The sequence below is a fragment of the Theropithecus gelada genome, chromosome 7b (assembly GCF_003255815.1).
Source record: "Theropithecus gelada isolate Dixy chromosome 7b, Tgel_1.0, whole genome shotgun sequence".
NCBI classification, from domain to species: Eukaryota; Metazoa; Chordata; class Mammalia; order Primates; family Cercopithecidae; genus Theropithecus; species Theropithecus gelada.
This window is the reverse complement of record NC_037675.1, coordinates 74,125,254-74,142,715: the sequence shown is the minus strand read 5'-3', so window position 1 is coordinate 74,142,715 and position 17,462 is coordinate 74,125,254. Positions and strand designations below refer to the sequence as shown.

At 49.0% G+C, this 17,462-nt stretch overlaps 1 protein-coding gene across 1 annotated transcript in view; it reads left to right on the top strand.

Moving 5' to 3' along the window:
- DPF3 (double PHD fingers 3) overlaps positions 1-17,462 on the top strand; it is a 275,892-nt gene that overhangs the window by 138,268 nt on the left and 120,162 nt on the right. The window contains exon 3 of the mRNA XM_025392879.1: positions 2,389-2,496. Within this exon, the coding sequence (XP_025248664.1) occupies positions 2,389-2,496 (108 nt within the window). The remainder of the gene's footprint in view (positions 1-2,388; positions 2,497-17,462) is intronic.

The following is a 17,462-nucleotide window of genomic DNA, read 5'->3' as shown; positions in this document are numbered from 1 at the left end:
GGATTCAAAGCAGACATGAAACAGAAGGCTGTTTCTACCCTCATGGCTAAAGAATCAAGTGGCAGCTTGGTGGATGGGGCAGGGGTCCGTCCTGTTGCATGGGTGTGGAGTCCAAGACTAGGTCAGCTAACTTGTGACAGTTAAAAACTGACATCTGTCATCTTTATGGATATAGAGAGCTTTCTCTTGAATATAAGTGAATCCCCATGACAGCCCCTAGGAGGTAGGTATTAATGTTATTAATGCCCTTGTCGTACAGCTGAGGCAATAGGCTCAGAAAGGTGTTAGGATGTTTCCCAGGACTCACGTGCTCTTCCTTTGCACTGCAGAGCGTCTCCGATCCAGCAGAGAAAGAATGAAACAAAAACAGCCCCTTCTTCTGGAGATTCGAACTAGCTGCTAAAATGAATTCTCCCAGAAGAATGGGCCTAAAGCTCCAAGCAGAGTGGCCTGGGGCTTCTCTGGTACCGCTGACCGCCAAGCACAGTGACTGCTGTCTCAGGGAGGGTGTAGGACCTGGTCAAGTGTGGACACTTTTGCACTCTTGCCATGTAGACCTTTGGGGGCTGCTGGTGGGGCCAGCTCGCTCGCTCTTACCTGTGTTTGATTGGGTTGGAAGCACCATGAAGCGGCCTCTGGGCTACAAAGGAAACCTAAGGCCCAGAGACGGCCATGGGAGGAGAGGGGGTGCAGGGAGCTCTGACCTCAGGCCTGAGCCTTCACTTCTGGAGTCCCTCTTGGGTGGTTTGGATCTGGGTGGATGAGTCCCCTGGAGCCAGGAACAGCAGGGCCAATGGTCATTCGATTCTGACATTTCTGAGTGCAGGTCAGTTCTGGATTCTAAGAACCAAGGGGTGGGGAGGTCAGAATCTCCAACTTGCTCACAATCTTGCAACCTATGGAGCAGCTGTGTGATTAAACATAAAGAGACCTGAATATTTTCGTTCCTTTAATGCTGGGATAATTGACTCTGTCTTAGACCCATCCCGATAAATGGGTAGAGTTGACTGGTAAAAATGAAAATGAGTGAATGAGTATATAGCAATGAAAGTTACATAGATTTTCTCTGCAAAGGTGAAGAATGAAGCCAGTTTTCCTTCTTAACTTTTAAGGGCCCTGAAATGGAAGACAGCAGATGGAAATCAGGTGCTGATGTTTCCTGAGCCCATGGTCCTAGGTGTGTGCAGTGACACTTTTGTGGTAGGCCGCCTGCATCCAGCAGCTGTCATGTGCCACATTTACCTGCAGAAGACAGAGTTGTCACTTTAAAGGGAAGCTGCAACATATTCATTCATTAATTCAATGAATATTTAGTTTGGTTCCGCTCTGTGTCGGGCACAGTTCTGATTCTGGGATTTCTGACAAGAACAAGACAGAAAAGTCCTTGTCCTCATTAGGCTTTTCTTCCTATTAGGGGTTGGTTGGCTTGCTGGTTTATTATGGGGGTTATCAGACACTCTCTTCAAGATTGCGAATCACCTAGCCAGTCTGAAAATTACCTAGCCAGTCTCAAATACCTGCCTTTTCACCCCTCAGCCTCCTCCCCACCCCATTTCCCTGGGAATAGTCTGTGGCCTAGCATGGAGAAGCCCCTGTTCCTCCAAGGCCTGTGGCTGCCACCGGAGCCACAGAGTTGTTGTCTGGTGAGCAGGAAGGCTCCTCATGGTGCTTGGCATGCAGCATGGTGTCAAAGGCCACACACATGGTGTGGCATGTGAGCCCAGCCCCTGGCCTCCTGCCTGTTTTTTTTTTTTGTAAGGCCAGGCACATAGGCTGGGATATAGAGGTATGCGGGCTCTGCAGGTCATGTGGCCTGGTCACCAGAGTGGGCTTATGTTCTCATGGGGGCTACACAAGGCTCCATTTGCCTGCAGTGAGCTGCCAGCAGCTGGAGGTGAGAGATGCCTCTGAGTAGATCTAGTGTTTTTGGTTCTGTCTCTTTGCGATGCTTCTCAATCCAGGCTGTCCATATGGTAGGACAACTGACTACTGCTCCATTTTGAAGGAAACCTGCTTAACCTGGATCCGGATGGAGGGGCGGTGGATAGAGATCCACTGCTTTGGAGACACTGCAAAGGTCCCTCTTGTCTGAAGGTCCAGTTGGTGATCTCTCCAGGCAGGAGAGCAGAATTGGTTTTGGTGAAGGCAATGGCTCTTGTTGGCATGTGCTTGCTGAGCAGCATGGTGGAGCTGACAGAGCCAGGGTCCTGGGGTCAGATGACCTAGATTCAGCCTTGCCACTGCCAGCAATCAGCTTTGTGATGTTGACAAGTCACTTCTCTCTGGGCTTCAGCTCCCTCTCCTTGTGAATGACAGGGTTAGTTAGGGTCGTTTCCAAGGCCCCTTCCAGCCTGGAGCCTTTAATCTTTACATTGTCTCTGTCCACAGGCCTTGCCCCGGGCCAACTGTATACATACCCTGCCCGCTGCTGGCGCAAGAAGAGACGATTGCACCCACCTGAAGATCCAAAGCTGCGGCTGCTGGAGATAAAACCTGGTCAGTGCGCTCTGGAGCTTGGTTGGGTCCGTGATGGGAAAGGTGGGAGGACTGGGCTGGGCCCAGGACAAGGTTGGTTTACTCCTTTGTCCATAGAGCTAAGTTTTCCGGGAGAGGGAACATGCCCACATTGTGCTCAAGGGTGGACCTCTGTGCCTGCTGAGTAGAAACATGACCACGCGTCCACCGGAGATTTTCTCCCCTCTGGGTGTCTCGTGCTTTCCCTTTGCCACCCCAGGGGAGGAAAGCAAGCAAGCAGGAGCAGCATGGGACCAGTTCCAGGATGACTTTCCCGACAGAACTGAAGGCTGTGCAGCTCTTTCGGGTCATGTGATACCTTTCTTGTGGCCTCAAGTAAAGAAATCTTGGCTCAGTTTGTATATTTCTGAGGAGAAGAGAGTACACTGTGGACCCTCTACCCCTTACCCTGTATGAGCTTTGGAGCATCTTACACAAAAAGGGGTCAGTTCACTAAAAATTGCACTTACCTTGGATGCGGATGGAAGAGTTTGAGTTTAAAATTTACCCGAGTGATGCAGATTGCTCTGTGGCCACACAGAAGGAATTGGTGGGGTTATGTTTATACTGATCTAATATATATACATTATTGAGACGGAGTCTAGCTTTGTTGCCCAGGCTGGAGTGCAGTTGTGTGATCTCCGCTCACTGCAACCTCCGCCTCCCTAGTTCAAGTGATTCTCCTGCCTCAGCCTCCCAAGTAGCTGGGATTACAAGTGTGCACCACCACTCCCAGCTAATTTTTGTGTTTTTAGTAGAGACAGTGTTTCACCATGTTGGCCAGGCCGGTCTTGAACTCTTGGCCTCCAGCGATCCACCTACCTTGGCCTCCCAAATTGTTGGGATTATAGGCATGAGCCACCGTGCCTGGCCTATGCTAATCTAATATTACATTTCTGACTATGTGGCTGTCTTCAGACCTGTGTCTGTGTTGCAGCAAGTCAAGTGATTACCCTAGGCCCTTAGCTTTAAAGCCATCTTTGTTTTTGAGGGTGCCAGGCTGGGATATGACTCAGGGTGGTAGGGACAGTGCTGTTCAGTGGTGCAAATAGAGTTGACATACTTCCTCCCACTGTCACCAAAGCATTGCAGACTGTCAAGGCTGGCTGCCTGGCAATGGTACCTCACTCGTTCCTTTCAACACTGGTCCCTTAAGCTGACTTTGCTCTGCAAAAGCTCTACCTACAGTTCCAGGGTTACGACTGCTTTGATTGTTCACTTCAATTCACTTGAGTAGAAGTTTTATTTGTTTATTTTATTTGTTAGGGGTGAGTGGGCTCCAGATTCTTCAATATGCTCTCTCCCAGGTCTCCAGGGTCCTTATACCAATTTACAGACCCTTGCAAATACTCCAGGGTGATGACCGAGGTTGTCCCAACCCCCGCCTTGTTGCAGGTTGTAGGAGATCATCAGGGTCTCCTAGACCAACACGATGCAATAGAAATATAATGCAAGCCACATGTGTTGTTTTACTTTGTCTACTAGTTACATTAAAAAAAGGAAAAAGAAATGGGGAAATGAATTTCAATCATATATTCCATTTAACTCAACATATCAAAAACATCGTTTCAGCATGTCATCAATATAAAAATTATGAGATCGTTTATGATCTTTTTTGGTACTCTTTTTGAATTCCGTTGTGTATTTTACACATCCCCACATCTCTTTTTGGACTAGCCACAGTTCAAGCACTCAGTAGCCACATGTGACTAGTGGTGACCGTATTGATCAGTGTGGTTCTAGACCTACATTCAAAGTGCGGTCCTGACCAGCAGCGGCAGCATCACCTGGGGCTTGTCAGACGTGCAGAAGCATGGTCCTCGCTCCCGACCTGCTGCATCAGAACTTGCATTTTATCATGATCTCCTGGAGTGCATCCCCAGAATGCATGATGAAGTGTGAGAAATGCTGGTCTCGAAGACTTATAGGTAGCTAGACTACAAGTCACCCTGGCATGACCATAAGCACGAAAAAAGTCTTATGTAATTTTTACATTAAAAACTTTTAAAATTTATTTGACTTTGAGTAGGTAATACAGTTACATGTACAGTTTTTATTTTATTTTATGTTTTTATTTTTGTTTAGAGGATAGGGTCACACTCTGTTGCTCAGTCTGGTGTGCAGTGGCTCCAAAGAGCTCACTATAGCCTCCAACTCCTGAGCTCAAGCGCTCCTTCCACCTTAGCCTCCTCAGTATGTGGGGACTACAAGTGCATGCCACCATGTCTGGCTAATTTTGTCTTTTCTGTAGAGACAAGGTCTCACTCTGCTACTCAGGCTAGTCTTAAACTCCTGGCTTCAGATAATCCTCCTGCCTCGGTCTCCCAGAATGCTAAGATTACAGGCAGGAGCTACTGTGCCTGGCAGTTACATATTTTGACATTCAAAAGATAAAAGGATATACTGTATCATGAAAAATAAGACCCAGTCTCTCCAAAGGTAATCAATAGTAGCAGTTTTTTTTTAGATTCCTTCAAGAGATAATTCATGCATGCACCAGGAATTAAATCTATCTAGCTTTCCCTCCTCTTTTTACACAGCACAACCACTTTGGGTTTTGCACTTTTCAATTAAAAATGTGTCTTAGATATTGTCCACAGCAAAATGTAAAGAGTTTCTTCATTTCTTTTCTGTAATTACATAATATTCCATTGTATGAATGTACCACAATTTGTTTAACTGGCTGTTCTCAATTTTTGTTTCTAAATTTTCCAATTTAACCAGTGATGCAATGAATATTTTGCGTGTATATGAGGATGTCTCACATGTAAGTTGTCAATTTAAAGGGTTTTATTATAAGTGCTTGACACGTTTTAAATTATTAGTCTTTATTCTTAACATTTCTGTAAAAAGTCTTGGTTAAGAACAATTTTTATCAGACTAATTAGGTCTCCTTTTATAGAAGCAAAGACGTTTAGCACTACACAATACCTTAGATATCACTAACTCCGATTCCTTATTTTATTGGAGTCTAGACAGTTTAATAAACTTGTTCAAAGTCACACAGCAATTTGTGTGGGTCCAGCAGAAAATCTAGGTTGCCTGATTTCACTGTTCAATGCTTTTTCTGCTTCCTCATACTATTGATAGGTATACTAACTTAAACTTTAGCAAGGCTTCTTCTCTTAAAAACTTTATTTTACGATTATAAAACTAATATATAAATTATTAAAATAACCAAGAGATAGTTGAAATTCCTTTAGTCATAAACATTGGAAGTTCAAGTCAAGCAATTTTAAGCAGAAAAAGGGAAGTTGGCTCCTGTACCAGTAAATCCCCAGGTTTGTCTTGCTTCAGGCATAGCTGCATCCAGGTGCTCAAACATAGTGAGAGTAGTGAGGGCTACATGTCTTTTTCTTTCTTTCTTTCTTTCTTTCTTTCTTTCTTTCTTTCTTTCTTTTCTTTCTTTTCTTTCTTTTCTTTCTTTTCTTTCTTTTCTTTCCTTCCTTCCTTACTTCCTTCTTTCCTTCCTTCCTTCCTTCCTTCCTTCCTTCCTTCCTTCCTTCCTTCCTTCCTTCCTTCCTTCCTTCCTTCCTTCCTCTTTCTTTCTTTCTTTCTTTCTTTCTTTCTTTCTTTCTTTCTTTCTTTCTTTCTTTCTTTCTTTCTTTCTTTCCTTCCTTCCTTCCTTCCTTCCTTCTTTCTTTCTTTCCTTCTTTCCTTCTTTCTCTCTTCCATCCTTCCTCCCTCCCTCCTTCCCTTCCCTTCCCTTCCTTGCTTCTTTCTTGCTTTCTTTCTTTTTCTTTCTTGCTTTCAACAGGATCTCACTCTGTCACCCCAGCTGCAGTGGCACAATCACAGCTCACTGCAGCCTCAACTTCCCCAGATGGCAGCAGGCAAAGAGAGAGCTTGTGCAGAGAAACTCTTGTTTTTAAAACCATCAGATCTCGTGAGACCCATTCACTAGAATGAGAACAGCATGGGAAAGACCCACCTCCATGATTCAGTTATCTCCCACTGGATTCTTCCCACAATGTGGGAGTTAGGGGAGCTACGAGATGAGATATGCATGGGGACACAGAGCCAAGCCATATCATTCCACCCTGGACCCTCCCAAATCTCATATCTTCACATTTCAAAACCAATCATGCCTTCCTAACAGTCTCCCAAAGTCTGAACTCATTTCAGCATTAACTCAGAAGTCCACAGTCCAAAGTCTCATCCGAGACAAGGCAAGTCCTTCCATCTATGAACCTGTAAAATCAGAAGCAAGTTAGTTACTTCCTAGATACAATGGGGGTACAGGCACTAGATAAATACAGCCATTCCAAGTGGGAGAAATTGGCCAAAACAAAGGGGCTACAGGTCCCATTCAAGTTTGAAATCCGGCATGACAGTCAAATCTTAAAACTCCAAAATGATCTCCTTTTACTCCATATCTCACATCCAGGTCATGCTGGTGCAAGAGTTGAGTTCCCATGATCTTGGACAACTCTGCCCCTGTGGCTTTGCAGGGTATAGCCTTTCTCCTGGCTGCTTTCATGGGCTGGTGTTGAGTGTCTGCGACTTTTCCAGGTGCAAGGTGCAAGCTGTCAGTGGATCTACCATTCTGGGATCTGGAGGATGGTGGCCCTCTTCTCACAGCTCCACTCAGTGATGCCCCAGTAGGGACTCTGTGTGGGGGCTCCCACCCGACATTTCCCTTTCACACTGCCCTAGAAGAGGTTCTCCATGAGGACCCCACCCCTACAGAAAACTTCTGCCTGGGCATCCAGGCATTTCCATACATCTTCTGAAATCTAGGCAGAGGTTTCCAAACTTCAGTTCTTGACTTCTGTGTACTCACAGGCTCAACACCACATGGAAGCTGTCAAGGCTTGAGGCTTGCACCCTCTGAAGCCACAGCCTGAGCTCTGCATTGGCCCCTTTCAGCCACAACCGGAGCAGCGGGGACACAGGGCACCAAGTCCCTAGGCTGCACATAGCAGAAGGACCCTGAGTCCAGCCCACAAAACCATTTCTTCCTCCTAAAGCTCCGGGCCTGTGATGGGAGAGGCTGCTGTGAAGACTTCTGACATGCCCTGGAGACATTTTCCTCATTGTCTTGGGGATTAATATTGGGCTTCTTGTTACTTATGCAAATTTCTGTAGCCAGCTTGAATTTCTCCTCAGAAAATGGATTTTTTTTTTTTTGCATTGTTAGGCTGCAAATTTTCCATACTTTTAAGCTCTGCTTCCCTCATAAAACTGAATGCCTTTAATAGCACCCAAGTCACCTCTTGAATGCTTTGCTGCTTAGAAATTTTTTCCACCAGATACCCTAATCATCTCTCTCAAATTCAACATTCCACGAATCTCTAGGGCAGGGGCAAAATGCCCCCAGTCTCTTTGGTAACACACAACAAGAGTCACCGTTGCTCTAATTCCCGACAAGTTTCTCATCTCCATCTGAGACCACCTTAACCTGGACTTTATTGTCCATATGACTATCAGCATTTGGGGCAAAGCCATTCAACAAGTCTCTAGGAAGTTCCAAACTTTCCCACATTTTCCTGTCTTCTTCTGAGTCCTCCAAACTTTTCCAACCTCTGCCTGTTACCCAGTTGCAAAGTTACTTCCATATTTTCGGGTATCTTTTCAGCAATGCGCCACTCTACTGGTATCAATTTACTGCATTTGTCTGTTTTCACGTGGCTGATAAACACATACCTGAGACTGGGCAATTTACAAAAGAAAGGGGTTTATTGGACTTACAGTTCCATGTGGCTAGGAAGGCCTCACAATCATGGTGGAAGGCAAAGAGGAGCAATCCACATCTTACATGGATGGCAGCAGGCAAAGAGAGAGCTTGCACAGAGAAATTCTTGTGTTTAAAACCATCAGACCTCATGAGACCCATTCACTATCATGAGAACAGCACGGGAAAGACCCACCCCCATGATTTGAGCATCTCCCACTGGGTCCCTCCCACAACACGTGGTAATTATGGAAGCTGCAAGATGAGATTTGGGTGGGGACACAGAACCAAACCATATCACCCAGCTGAATTTTTTTTTTTATAGAGATGGGTGTCTCACTATGTTGCCCAGCCTGGTTGCAAACTCCTGGCCTCAAGTGACCCTCCTGCCTTGGGCCTCCCAAAGTGCTGGGATTACAGGGATCAGCCACCACACCCAGCCAGTCTCTGTGTACTCTAACACTCTCTTCTCCTCATAGGGCAAGTGAGGGGGCTGCCAGCAGCTCCAGTCTCAGCACATACCACACCCAAAAGAAAGGCAGTCCCCCTCAACAACTGTGGCAGAGGAGGCCTAGGAAGGACAGATTAGCTGGCTGGGGTTATTTCCCCCCAACACCAATCGCTGCCACCCAGGGGATGGGACACTCTGGTTAATCATCATCATCATAACCAGAGTCTGAAGAGCACGCTGTAGTTCATACAGCATTTTCTTTCATGTCAGCTCCTTGGTCCCTACCATAGCCCTGGGAGGTAGAGAGGGAAGGAAGAGGTAAGAGGGTTGTGAGCCCATTTTAGAGGTGAGGGAAATCAGGCTGTGGACAGAGCCAAGGAGAATTTTCTGTGCTGTTCATGTATCTGAGAAGCCCATGTTGGTGGGACTGAGGCAGGCAGCTATTTCTCGAGTATTTGTGCCTTCTGCCTAAAGACATTTACTTTGGGCACACTGGCCTGCCAGTGTTTATGCCCGGCCTGTGGACGAACGTGGAGCAGCTGAGTTCACAGCTGGCTTTGGCCATGCCCTGTTATCGGGCCTGCCGTGACATGCAAGGGGAAGGGAAAGGAAGAACCTAGGACTAGCAGTTTGCTGTAGCCAAGTCCCCACCTGCACATGGTGTCTTGTATCTGTGATCATTTGAGAGGCTTCTTCAGCCTCTGCCCAAGCATGAGGCAGAAGTGGCTAGACCAGATTCCCAGTGGTGAAAGTTCACCCCAGGGATGGGCAGGGTCCTGGGGAAGGACCCCATCTGCAGAGACAGGTGCCAGCCTTTGTGATGATCGGCCCTCAGGGGAAAAGTTGGGTTCCCCCAGGGCAGGCTTACTCCTCCACACCAGTCCCCAGATGCTGAGAAGCAATGAACAGCCGGGGCTGGAATGAGTCACATGGCAGAGCACCTTCTCAGAGGAACTTGTTCCCCTCTTTGGGTAAACAGACCTACTACTAGGCCTACTAAAAACACAAAAACAACCCCCACAAACCCTAGGCCAGATGCTTGTCATTTCCAAATCCTATTCTGAGTCTGAACAGCCGGGGCTGCGCCTGGCTCCCAGAATGTACCACCACGCCAGCCTGCAGCTGTGGGTGGTGAATGAAGAGGACGTCGGAGTGCCCTGGAGTCAGTGGTTACGAGCCTCAGCCTGGTACCTCCAAGCAGCCAGGGCCCATCTAGAGAATGAGAAACAGCGCAGTCAAAGAAATGTACCCACTGTCTTCCCAGAGGTGACGCAAGTTTGCATTTCAATTTTTTGCACAGGCCAAAATTTCAGAAAAGTGACTTCATCCAGGGCCTCGGCTAGCCCATATGGTTTGTTTGTGTAAAAGTGGAGGGTGGTGCCCCCTGGGGGGTGGATGTTTACAAAATGTATGATGCCCTTTCTGGTGGGTTAGTAGAGCACGAGCTAGATCTCAGCCCCTCTTCTGTGCCCCTGCTGGGGGTCCCTTTGAGGGTACCACCTGCCCAACTTCCAGAGGCTCTGCCCTCATCATTCATAAAATGCAGTTTCCACTTGAGAGGACTCCTCCCTTTTTGGGGGTAGGTCCTCCCTCAGGAGGGCTAACAGGGCTAACTTGGGCAGTATTTTAAAATGACTATCTCTTATTTTTATTCCACTTGATTTGGGCTCAAGGAGAGCTCAGTTTTTTGGCTGATACTTTGTGTGTGACTCAGGATAGAGTCACTGGCCAGAGTCTCTGGAGAATTTGCTGCAAATTCCTAGGAGGTGAGGACCATTCGCTGGGTGGACTGAGGCTGACCTTCCCAAGGAGAGGGGAGCAGGTGAAGGGAACAGAGGTGGAGATGGAGGGAGAGGCTCTCTTTTACACATTGCAATGGAATTGGTATGACCTTTTGAAGTACAATGAATAGTACCTACCGGTATTTAAAACACCCATGCTCTTTGACCCAGACATTCTATTGCTAGGAACTTATTCTATAAATAAATATATGCATATAATATATATTGGATATGTATTTTTTATTGTGGCATGGTTTGTAATAACAACAAAGAATGAAAACTTCCAGAAGATTCATTGATAGGGGGTTAGTTAAATATATAGTACTTGTGGCCGGGCGCGGTGGCTCAAGCCTGTAATCCCAGCACTGTGGGAGGCCGAGGCGGGCGGATCACGAGGTCAGGAGATCGAGACCATCCTGGCTAACATGGTGAAACCCCGTCTCTACTAAAAATACAAAAAACTAGCCGGGCGTGGTGGCGGGCGCCTGTAGTCCCAGCTACTCGGAGGCTGAGGCAGGAGAATGGCCTGAACCTGGGAGGCGGAGCTTGCAGTGAGCCGAGATCGCGCCACTGCACTCCAGCCTGGGTGACACAGCGCGAGACTCCGTCTCAAAAAAAAAAAAAAAAAAATATATATATATATATATATAGTACTTGTATATTCTATGAATGGAGTATTATTTTGTCCTTTAAAATAATGAGTAGAAAAAAATGGAAAGATGTTAAAGATATATTGCTAAGTGGCATAAAAACAAAATACATAACCAAAAGCAAATGGTACAACATTGTATATAATCCTCTGGGCAAAACTTGCTGAAGAGTGATAATTTGCCCATTCTGAGCTGCATCTCTTTAAATTTATGGAAACTGGAAGGCTGAGGTTATGTTGTAAGAAACCAAACCCCAAACCAACCCACCCACCCACCCTTGGTGCCCCTCCACCACCCAGCCCCTAAGGATGCCTGTCCTTTCCTCTTCTTCCCTCCCAGCCTCCTGTGTGAGCTCCCTGAGCTTCTTTTGATAGAAGATGCTCCAGGAATCTAGTTATGCCTAGGACTCTTGAAGCCCGCCTGGGTTCCGCCATCAGTATACGCTGACATGTCCTCATCTCCTCGGGAAGAGGGAGAACAGTCTGCCTGCTCTTTGAGAGACTGAGGGGCCACTGGCCTGGAGCAGAATTGTCTCAAGGCATGAATTTCCTTCCACATCAGAGTCCTATGGACAGTGAGGAGATGTCACAAAAAATTTATGCCAACACTCAGTTTGTCCCTCCTGTATTCCTTTCTGTCCCTGCCTGAGTCCAGCAGTGATGGGCAGGTTTCAGCAACAGAGTCCAGGGGTAACGAGGGTCAGAGTTGTCGCTGACCTCAGGTCTGCGGAGCTCTGTCAGGAAACCAGGTCAGGGCAAAGAGAGGGGGGTGCACGTTCAAGAATCTTGAGGGCTGTTGGAGAAGATCTGAGGACAGGGCCACAGAACCATCCTTTTCTGATTCAGTCCCCTGAAGCACTTTGCTCATGTGGAATGAGTGGACATTCCAGGCTGGAAAGTGCGGAGTTGGGCCTGGGTGACATGCCAAGACCCCATCTCTACAAAAAATAGAAAAATTAGCCAGGTGTAGTGGGCACTGGTAGGGTGGCACCACTAGGGAGACTGAGGTAGGAGGATCAGTGAAGTCCGCGAGGTTGAGATTGCAGTGAGCTGTGATTGCACCACTGCTCTCCAGCCTGGGTGACAGAGGGAGACCCTGTCTCAAAAAAAGTGGGGAGCTGGGTCTTGGCTGACATCGAGTCATTTGTTCCTGGGTGAAGTTATTCCCTCCTGGAGTGACTCCCCTGTCCTGCTGTCCTCACCCCTCCAGTGTGGTAAATGCACCATCCCGCTTCTGTTTCTTTTGCTGTTGTTGTGTTTTTTTTTTGTTTTTTGTTTTGTTTTGTTTTGTTTTTTTTTTTGAGATGAGTCTCGCTCTGTCACCCAAGCCGGAGGGCAGTGGCATGATCCGGCTCATTGCAAGCTCTGCCTCCTGAGTTCATGCCATTCTCCTGCCTCAGCCTCCCGAGAAGCTGGGACTACAGGTGCCCGCCACCATGCCCAGCTAAGTTTTTGTATTTTTAGTAGAGATAGAGTTTCACCGTAGTCTCGATCTCCTGACCTCATGATCCACCCGCCTCAGCCTCCCAAAGTGCTGGGATTACAGGCGTGAGCCACCGCACCCGGCCCTGTTTCTTTACTATTTGCTGAAAATAAAAATCTGTCTGCATGGGGTAGGAAGGGCCTGAGACCTGGGAAGAGCTCTTTGGAATTTGAAAGTGTTCTCGGTGTCCCTGGACCTATGTGTTTCTCACGGCAAACGTCGCCCCTCCAGTCAGTCTTAAATAAACATCTTGCAACCTCCTACTTGCCTGGGCGTCTGAAGGACAACACACACAACATTATTTCTCCCTACTGACTGACAATTGAGTTCAGTGTTCTCTGCAGCTTTCACTTGGCCACAGAGGCGAACGCAAGGTGTTTCATGATGTAGACATCACAATTCTACAACACGAAGACTTGGGCAGTGGCCTGGTGCCACCAAGGGGCCTCCCCCGGACCATCTCCCCAAGAAAAGGGCTCTGTCCTTGTGAAGGGGGAGTGGAGCTGGCAGAAGAGAAAGGTGGAGAGTAAATATCCACCAGAAGGCCTGGGAGCACAGCAGATGTTGGGCAAAAGCCAGCTGATTAAAAAAGAGGCCTTTAACTTCACTTTCTTTCTTTTTCTTTTTTTTTGAATGAAGAAAAGACAAAGGCTGGGAACAAACTTTTACTTGTGTCCCCTTGGAGTAAATGCCCAGATAGTCTGCTTACATCAATTTAGCATCTTTCAACCCCAGACCTTCGGTCCCCATGGTCTAGGACAGATATTATCTTCATTTTAGAGGTTGGGAAACTGCGGCACAGAATTAGGAAGCTAATTTCCCAGGGGATCCTGGTGATGCCAAGGACGGAGCCCTACGGGGAGCCTGCTGGAGCTGGTGCCATGTTGCTTCAAGGCCCGACACACTCGCTTATCCTGGACCCGCAGATGAAAAGGGCTTTAGAGTTGCCGCTCCTCCCGCACCTGGAATGCACCTGAGGCCTTGTCGATCCCTTCTGCTCCAGGACACTCGGGGAGCAGCCTGGCTCTTTGCCACCCTTGCCGAATTCCGAGGGTGATGGGAGGGAGGGCAGCCAGGGATAGGGTTCTTTCTCTTGTGTTTTTTCTGTTTTTGGCAGTCCTTCAATGACTGGGGATGAATGACCAGGATGATCGCCCCATCACATGTTGTTGGGGGAAACTCAAACAAGAGGGCAGGCTCCCCGAAGACGGCAGTGGCTTTAGGTGACCCAAAGCAGAGAGGGACATAGACTGGCCAACAAGCAAGGCATAGGGGCCTGCAGAGGAGTATCCCCCAAAGGGGTTATCCAGATGGAGGGTTTGAGTCTCGCCTGCTCGAGCAGGGGTGGTGAGGCCTGCTTCACCCGCCCAGGGTGCTGTCCCTGCTGCGCCGAACTGCCAGAACTCTACAGATGGGAGCAGGCTGCGGCCAACTTCCCCAGCTTTTGAAAATCCTGCATCTTAATTAGTTCCCTACTGCTTTTGTACATGGCCCACATTTTAATAGTCTCCAGGCTTCTCCACCATTTGCTCTCTGATGTTCAGTGCGATTTCTCTTCTCCTCAAGACAGTGCCCCTGGCTCCTCCGACACCCTCCCAGTCCCGGAACAACTTAAGGAACGCCGAGGTGCCAAGCATGTAACCTGAGATTGATGAGCCTGTCAGTGGCTCCTTCTGCCCCCAGCCTTCCCCCTCTGCCGTGTGCTCTTCAGATGGATGAGCCAGGCGGGGGTGGGCAAGAGGGGGGAGATGGAGGAAGGGACCCGTGGAGCCTCGAGCCAGGTGTGAGCCAATGGACAATGCGACCTTCTCCCGGCCTGCAGAGGAGTCTGGCTGTGTCCTTCCGAAGGGGAAGGACGCCCCGGCTCCCACCCCCATCTGTCAGTGCTTATCTGTCTCTGGGCAGGGGGGGTTGCCTGAGCTTGGTACGGCTGGGAGAATGGATGCCTTCAAGTGCATCAGGGGGAAATGACCAGTCATTTATCTCTTTCCTGCAGTGTCAGAGCCTGCAGCCATCCATCTGGAGGCCTGCACCGGCAGCTTCGTCAGCTCTGGTTGGCCTCATGAGAAGGGGAGCTGGAGCGAGGAGGGCAGGGCATGCAGCCCCCACTCAGGCTGTGTCTATTGTGTGCTGGAAGTGATCTGCTTCTTTTGCCTTCCTGTCAGTCTCAGGAAAGGAGCAGGGACTGGGGGACGAAGTCTGGATGTCCTTGGCTCTGCCCATGTTCCCCAGCTCTGCTGGTATTCTGCAGGGCTCTGGGAGCTTGGGCTGGCCAAGGAGGTGGGCCGGCAGCAGGCAGTGGGCAGGGCAGTGGCACGGCTGCTGCCAAGTGTCCATGGTCATATTTTGCTGTGGGACCTGCCAGAGCTACGTGTAGAGCATGGGTTGTGAGTTGGAGGGATCACCCAGTTATGCCATCGCCTGCTCACCTGTACCTCTGCCCACTGGGAGGTGGGCACCTCACCTGTACCTCTGCCCACTGGGAGGTGGGCACCTCACCTGTACCTCTGCCCGCTGGGAGGTGGGCACCTCACCTGTACCTCTGCCCGCTGGGAGGTGGGCACCTGGATGACGAGGGCCTATTGTTTTTTCATCTGTATCCCTAGCCCCTGGCATGAGGCTTGGCACATGGTCCACGGGCAGTAAAGATTTCTAAAGGGATGAGGGGAAGAGACATATCTGGTGTTTGATCTCAACCTTGGAGAACATGACCTAGCTCTCATCATCTCCGCTGCACAGATGAGGGAGGCTCTGCCGGGGAGGAGAGGGCTGGGGCCGCTGACCTTGGCTTCCCTTGCGGTTCCCAGCCTGGCCGGGGGACCCAAGTGTTGCCATCTTGCCTCTTTGGTTCTGGGTTGTAGGGGTCGTCCCTGTCCAAATATCCTTGTTCTGCTGGAGGAGAAGCACCAAACAGGGATCATAAGGCCTAGGTTCAAGTCTAGATCCCTCCACCCACTGGCTTTGTGATGTTGGACAATTTCCTAACCACTCCTACCCCAGTCCTTCATCTGTGAGATGTAGGTCACGGTGGTTTTGCAGGGTTATTCTGAGAGGGTGTGGGATGGAGGGTGGAGGACTTGGCAAGTGTGAGGAGGCACTGTGATGCCACCTCCACACTGCACTGCCGGGTGGGTCTCTGCAACACAGTTCCCGTCCCCAGCACCGACAATGAATGTGCTGCAGATAGCTCGCTGCCTCGCTGGAAAAGTGTGTGCCATCTGGCCCAGAATGGCAACTCATTCTGCCTTAGAGTCTATTCATTTTATTTTATTTATTTATTTTTAGAGACGAGCCTTGCTGTATTCCTCAGGCTATATTTGAACTCCTGGGTTCAAGTGATCCTCCTCCTGCCCCCGCCTCCTGAGTAGCTGGGAATTCAGGCATGTGCCACCATGCCCAGCTCTGTCTTAAAGCCTTTTAAAAGCTCCCTGTCTATAGATGACCTAGAACTTGGCTGTGGGACCTCACTCCTATGTCCCAGAACTCAGCCCTGAGGCACCCATGGCCTAGGGCACAGAGATGAACTCGGAAGGCCTCCTCTCTGCATTTACTACACCTGTTAAACCATGGTATGCCAGGCCAGGCCCATGTGGCTGGATCTTTTTCCCTGCCCTTGGGCTAGGCTGGTCCACTTTCTTCTTGAAGAACCATTCCTCCATGGGCTCACCCTGGTATGGCTTCACACCTTTGCCCCCTTTGCACTGACACCAGCCTCCCTACTTGGCCTCCATCCTGGTTCACTGGTGGGGAAGCCCCCTGCTCAGGAGACTGCTCCCCAGTGCCTACTACCCCCAGGACACATCTGAGAACCACAGTGTAAGTACCATGAGGACAGAGCTCTGTCCATATCGTGCATAGCTCCCTCCTCAAGCACCAGACTCATTAAGAGGCTCCAAACATTTTGCAGTAACTCCTCACTGGTCACCCCACATCTGCTCCGACACCCTTCACTTATTCTCAGAGTGATTCTGTTAACATGTAGGCATCATTATGTCATGCTTTGCTCAACACCTCCAGCGCCTTGCCATTGCACTTGGGTGGACGCCAACATTCTTGCAGGTGCCTACATGGCCTTCAGTGCCCCTGTAGCTCCCCAAGCTGGTCTCCTATCATCCCCCTGGCTCACCCTGCTCCAGGCAGATGGGCCGGCTTCAGAGCTTTTGCACTGAAGGCTCCTTTGCCTGGAACGTCTTTGCCTGGATGTCAGCGAAGCCCCCTCCCTCTCTTCCTTCAGGCTTGCACTTTCCTGGCCACATTTAAAAGTGCAACCCCCTCCCATCACCCTGACACTCCAACTTCTCCTCCTTGGCTCTGTTTTTCCTCCAAAGCACTGATTACCATCTGTCACACTGAAGGTTTCACTTGTTTGCTTCATGCATTGTTTCTCTCCTGCTAGAATATAAATTCTATGAGGGCCGGGATTTTTGTCTCTTTTCTTCAGAGTCATTGTCCCAGCACCTAGAACAGAGTCGATACATAGTAGGTGCTTGATAATTACTTGTCAAATGAAGGGATAAAGTAGATTATCTTCCATTGTGGCTCTGCCATTATTTTTTTCCCCCGAAGCTGCGGGAGCAATGGCCACCCTGGACTTGGAGCAGCACCAGTGTCTCTGCTTTCCAGCTGCGTCTCATTCTCAGCCTCTTCCATCCTCTTACCTGCCTCAGATTCCATCTGTTTCCATCCCCGCTGGGTTCATGCCCGTGGAGGGGTTAGCTGTGCCTCACTCACCATGTCTGGTGGTCTTAGAGTGTCAGAAAGGTGAGGGGTTTTTGCTGAAAAGCACAAGGAGAGGGAAACTGTAGGAGGTGGAAAGAAGGGAACTGACACTTATTGAGCATTCTACCTGTGCCAGACACTTCACATGTGTTATCTTCTTTGGCCCCATAACACTAGTGGGAAGTGGGTTT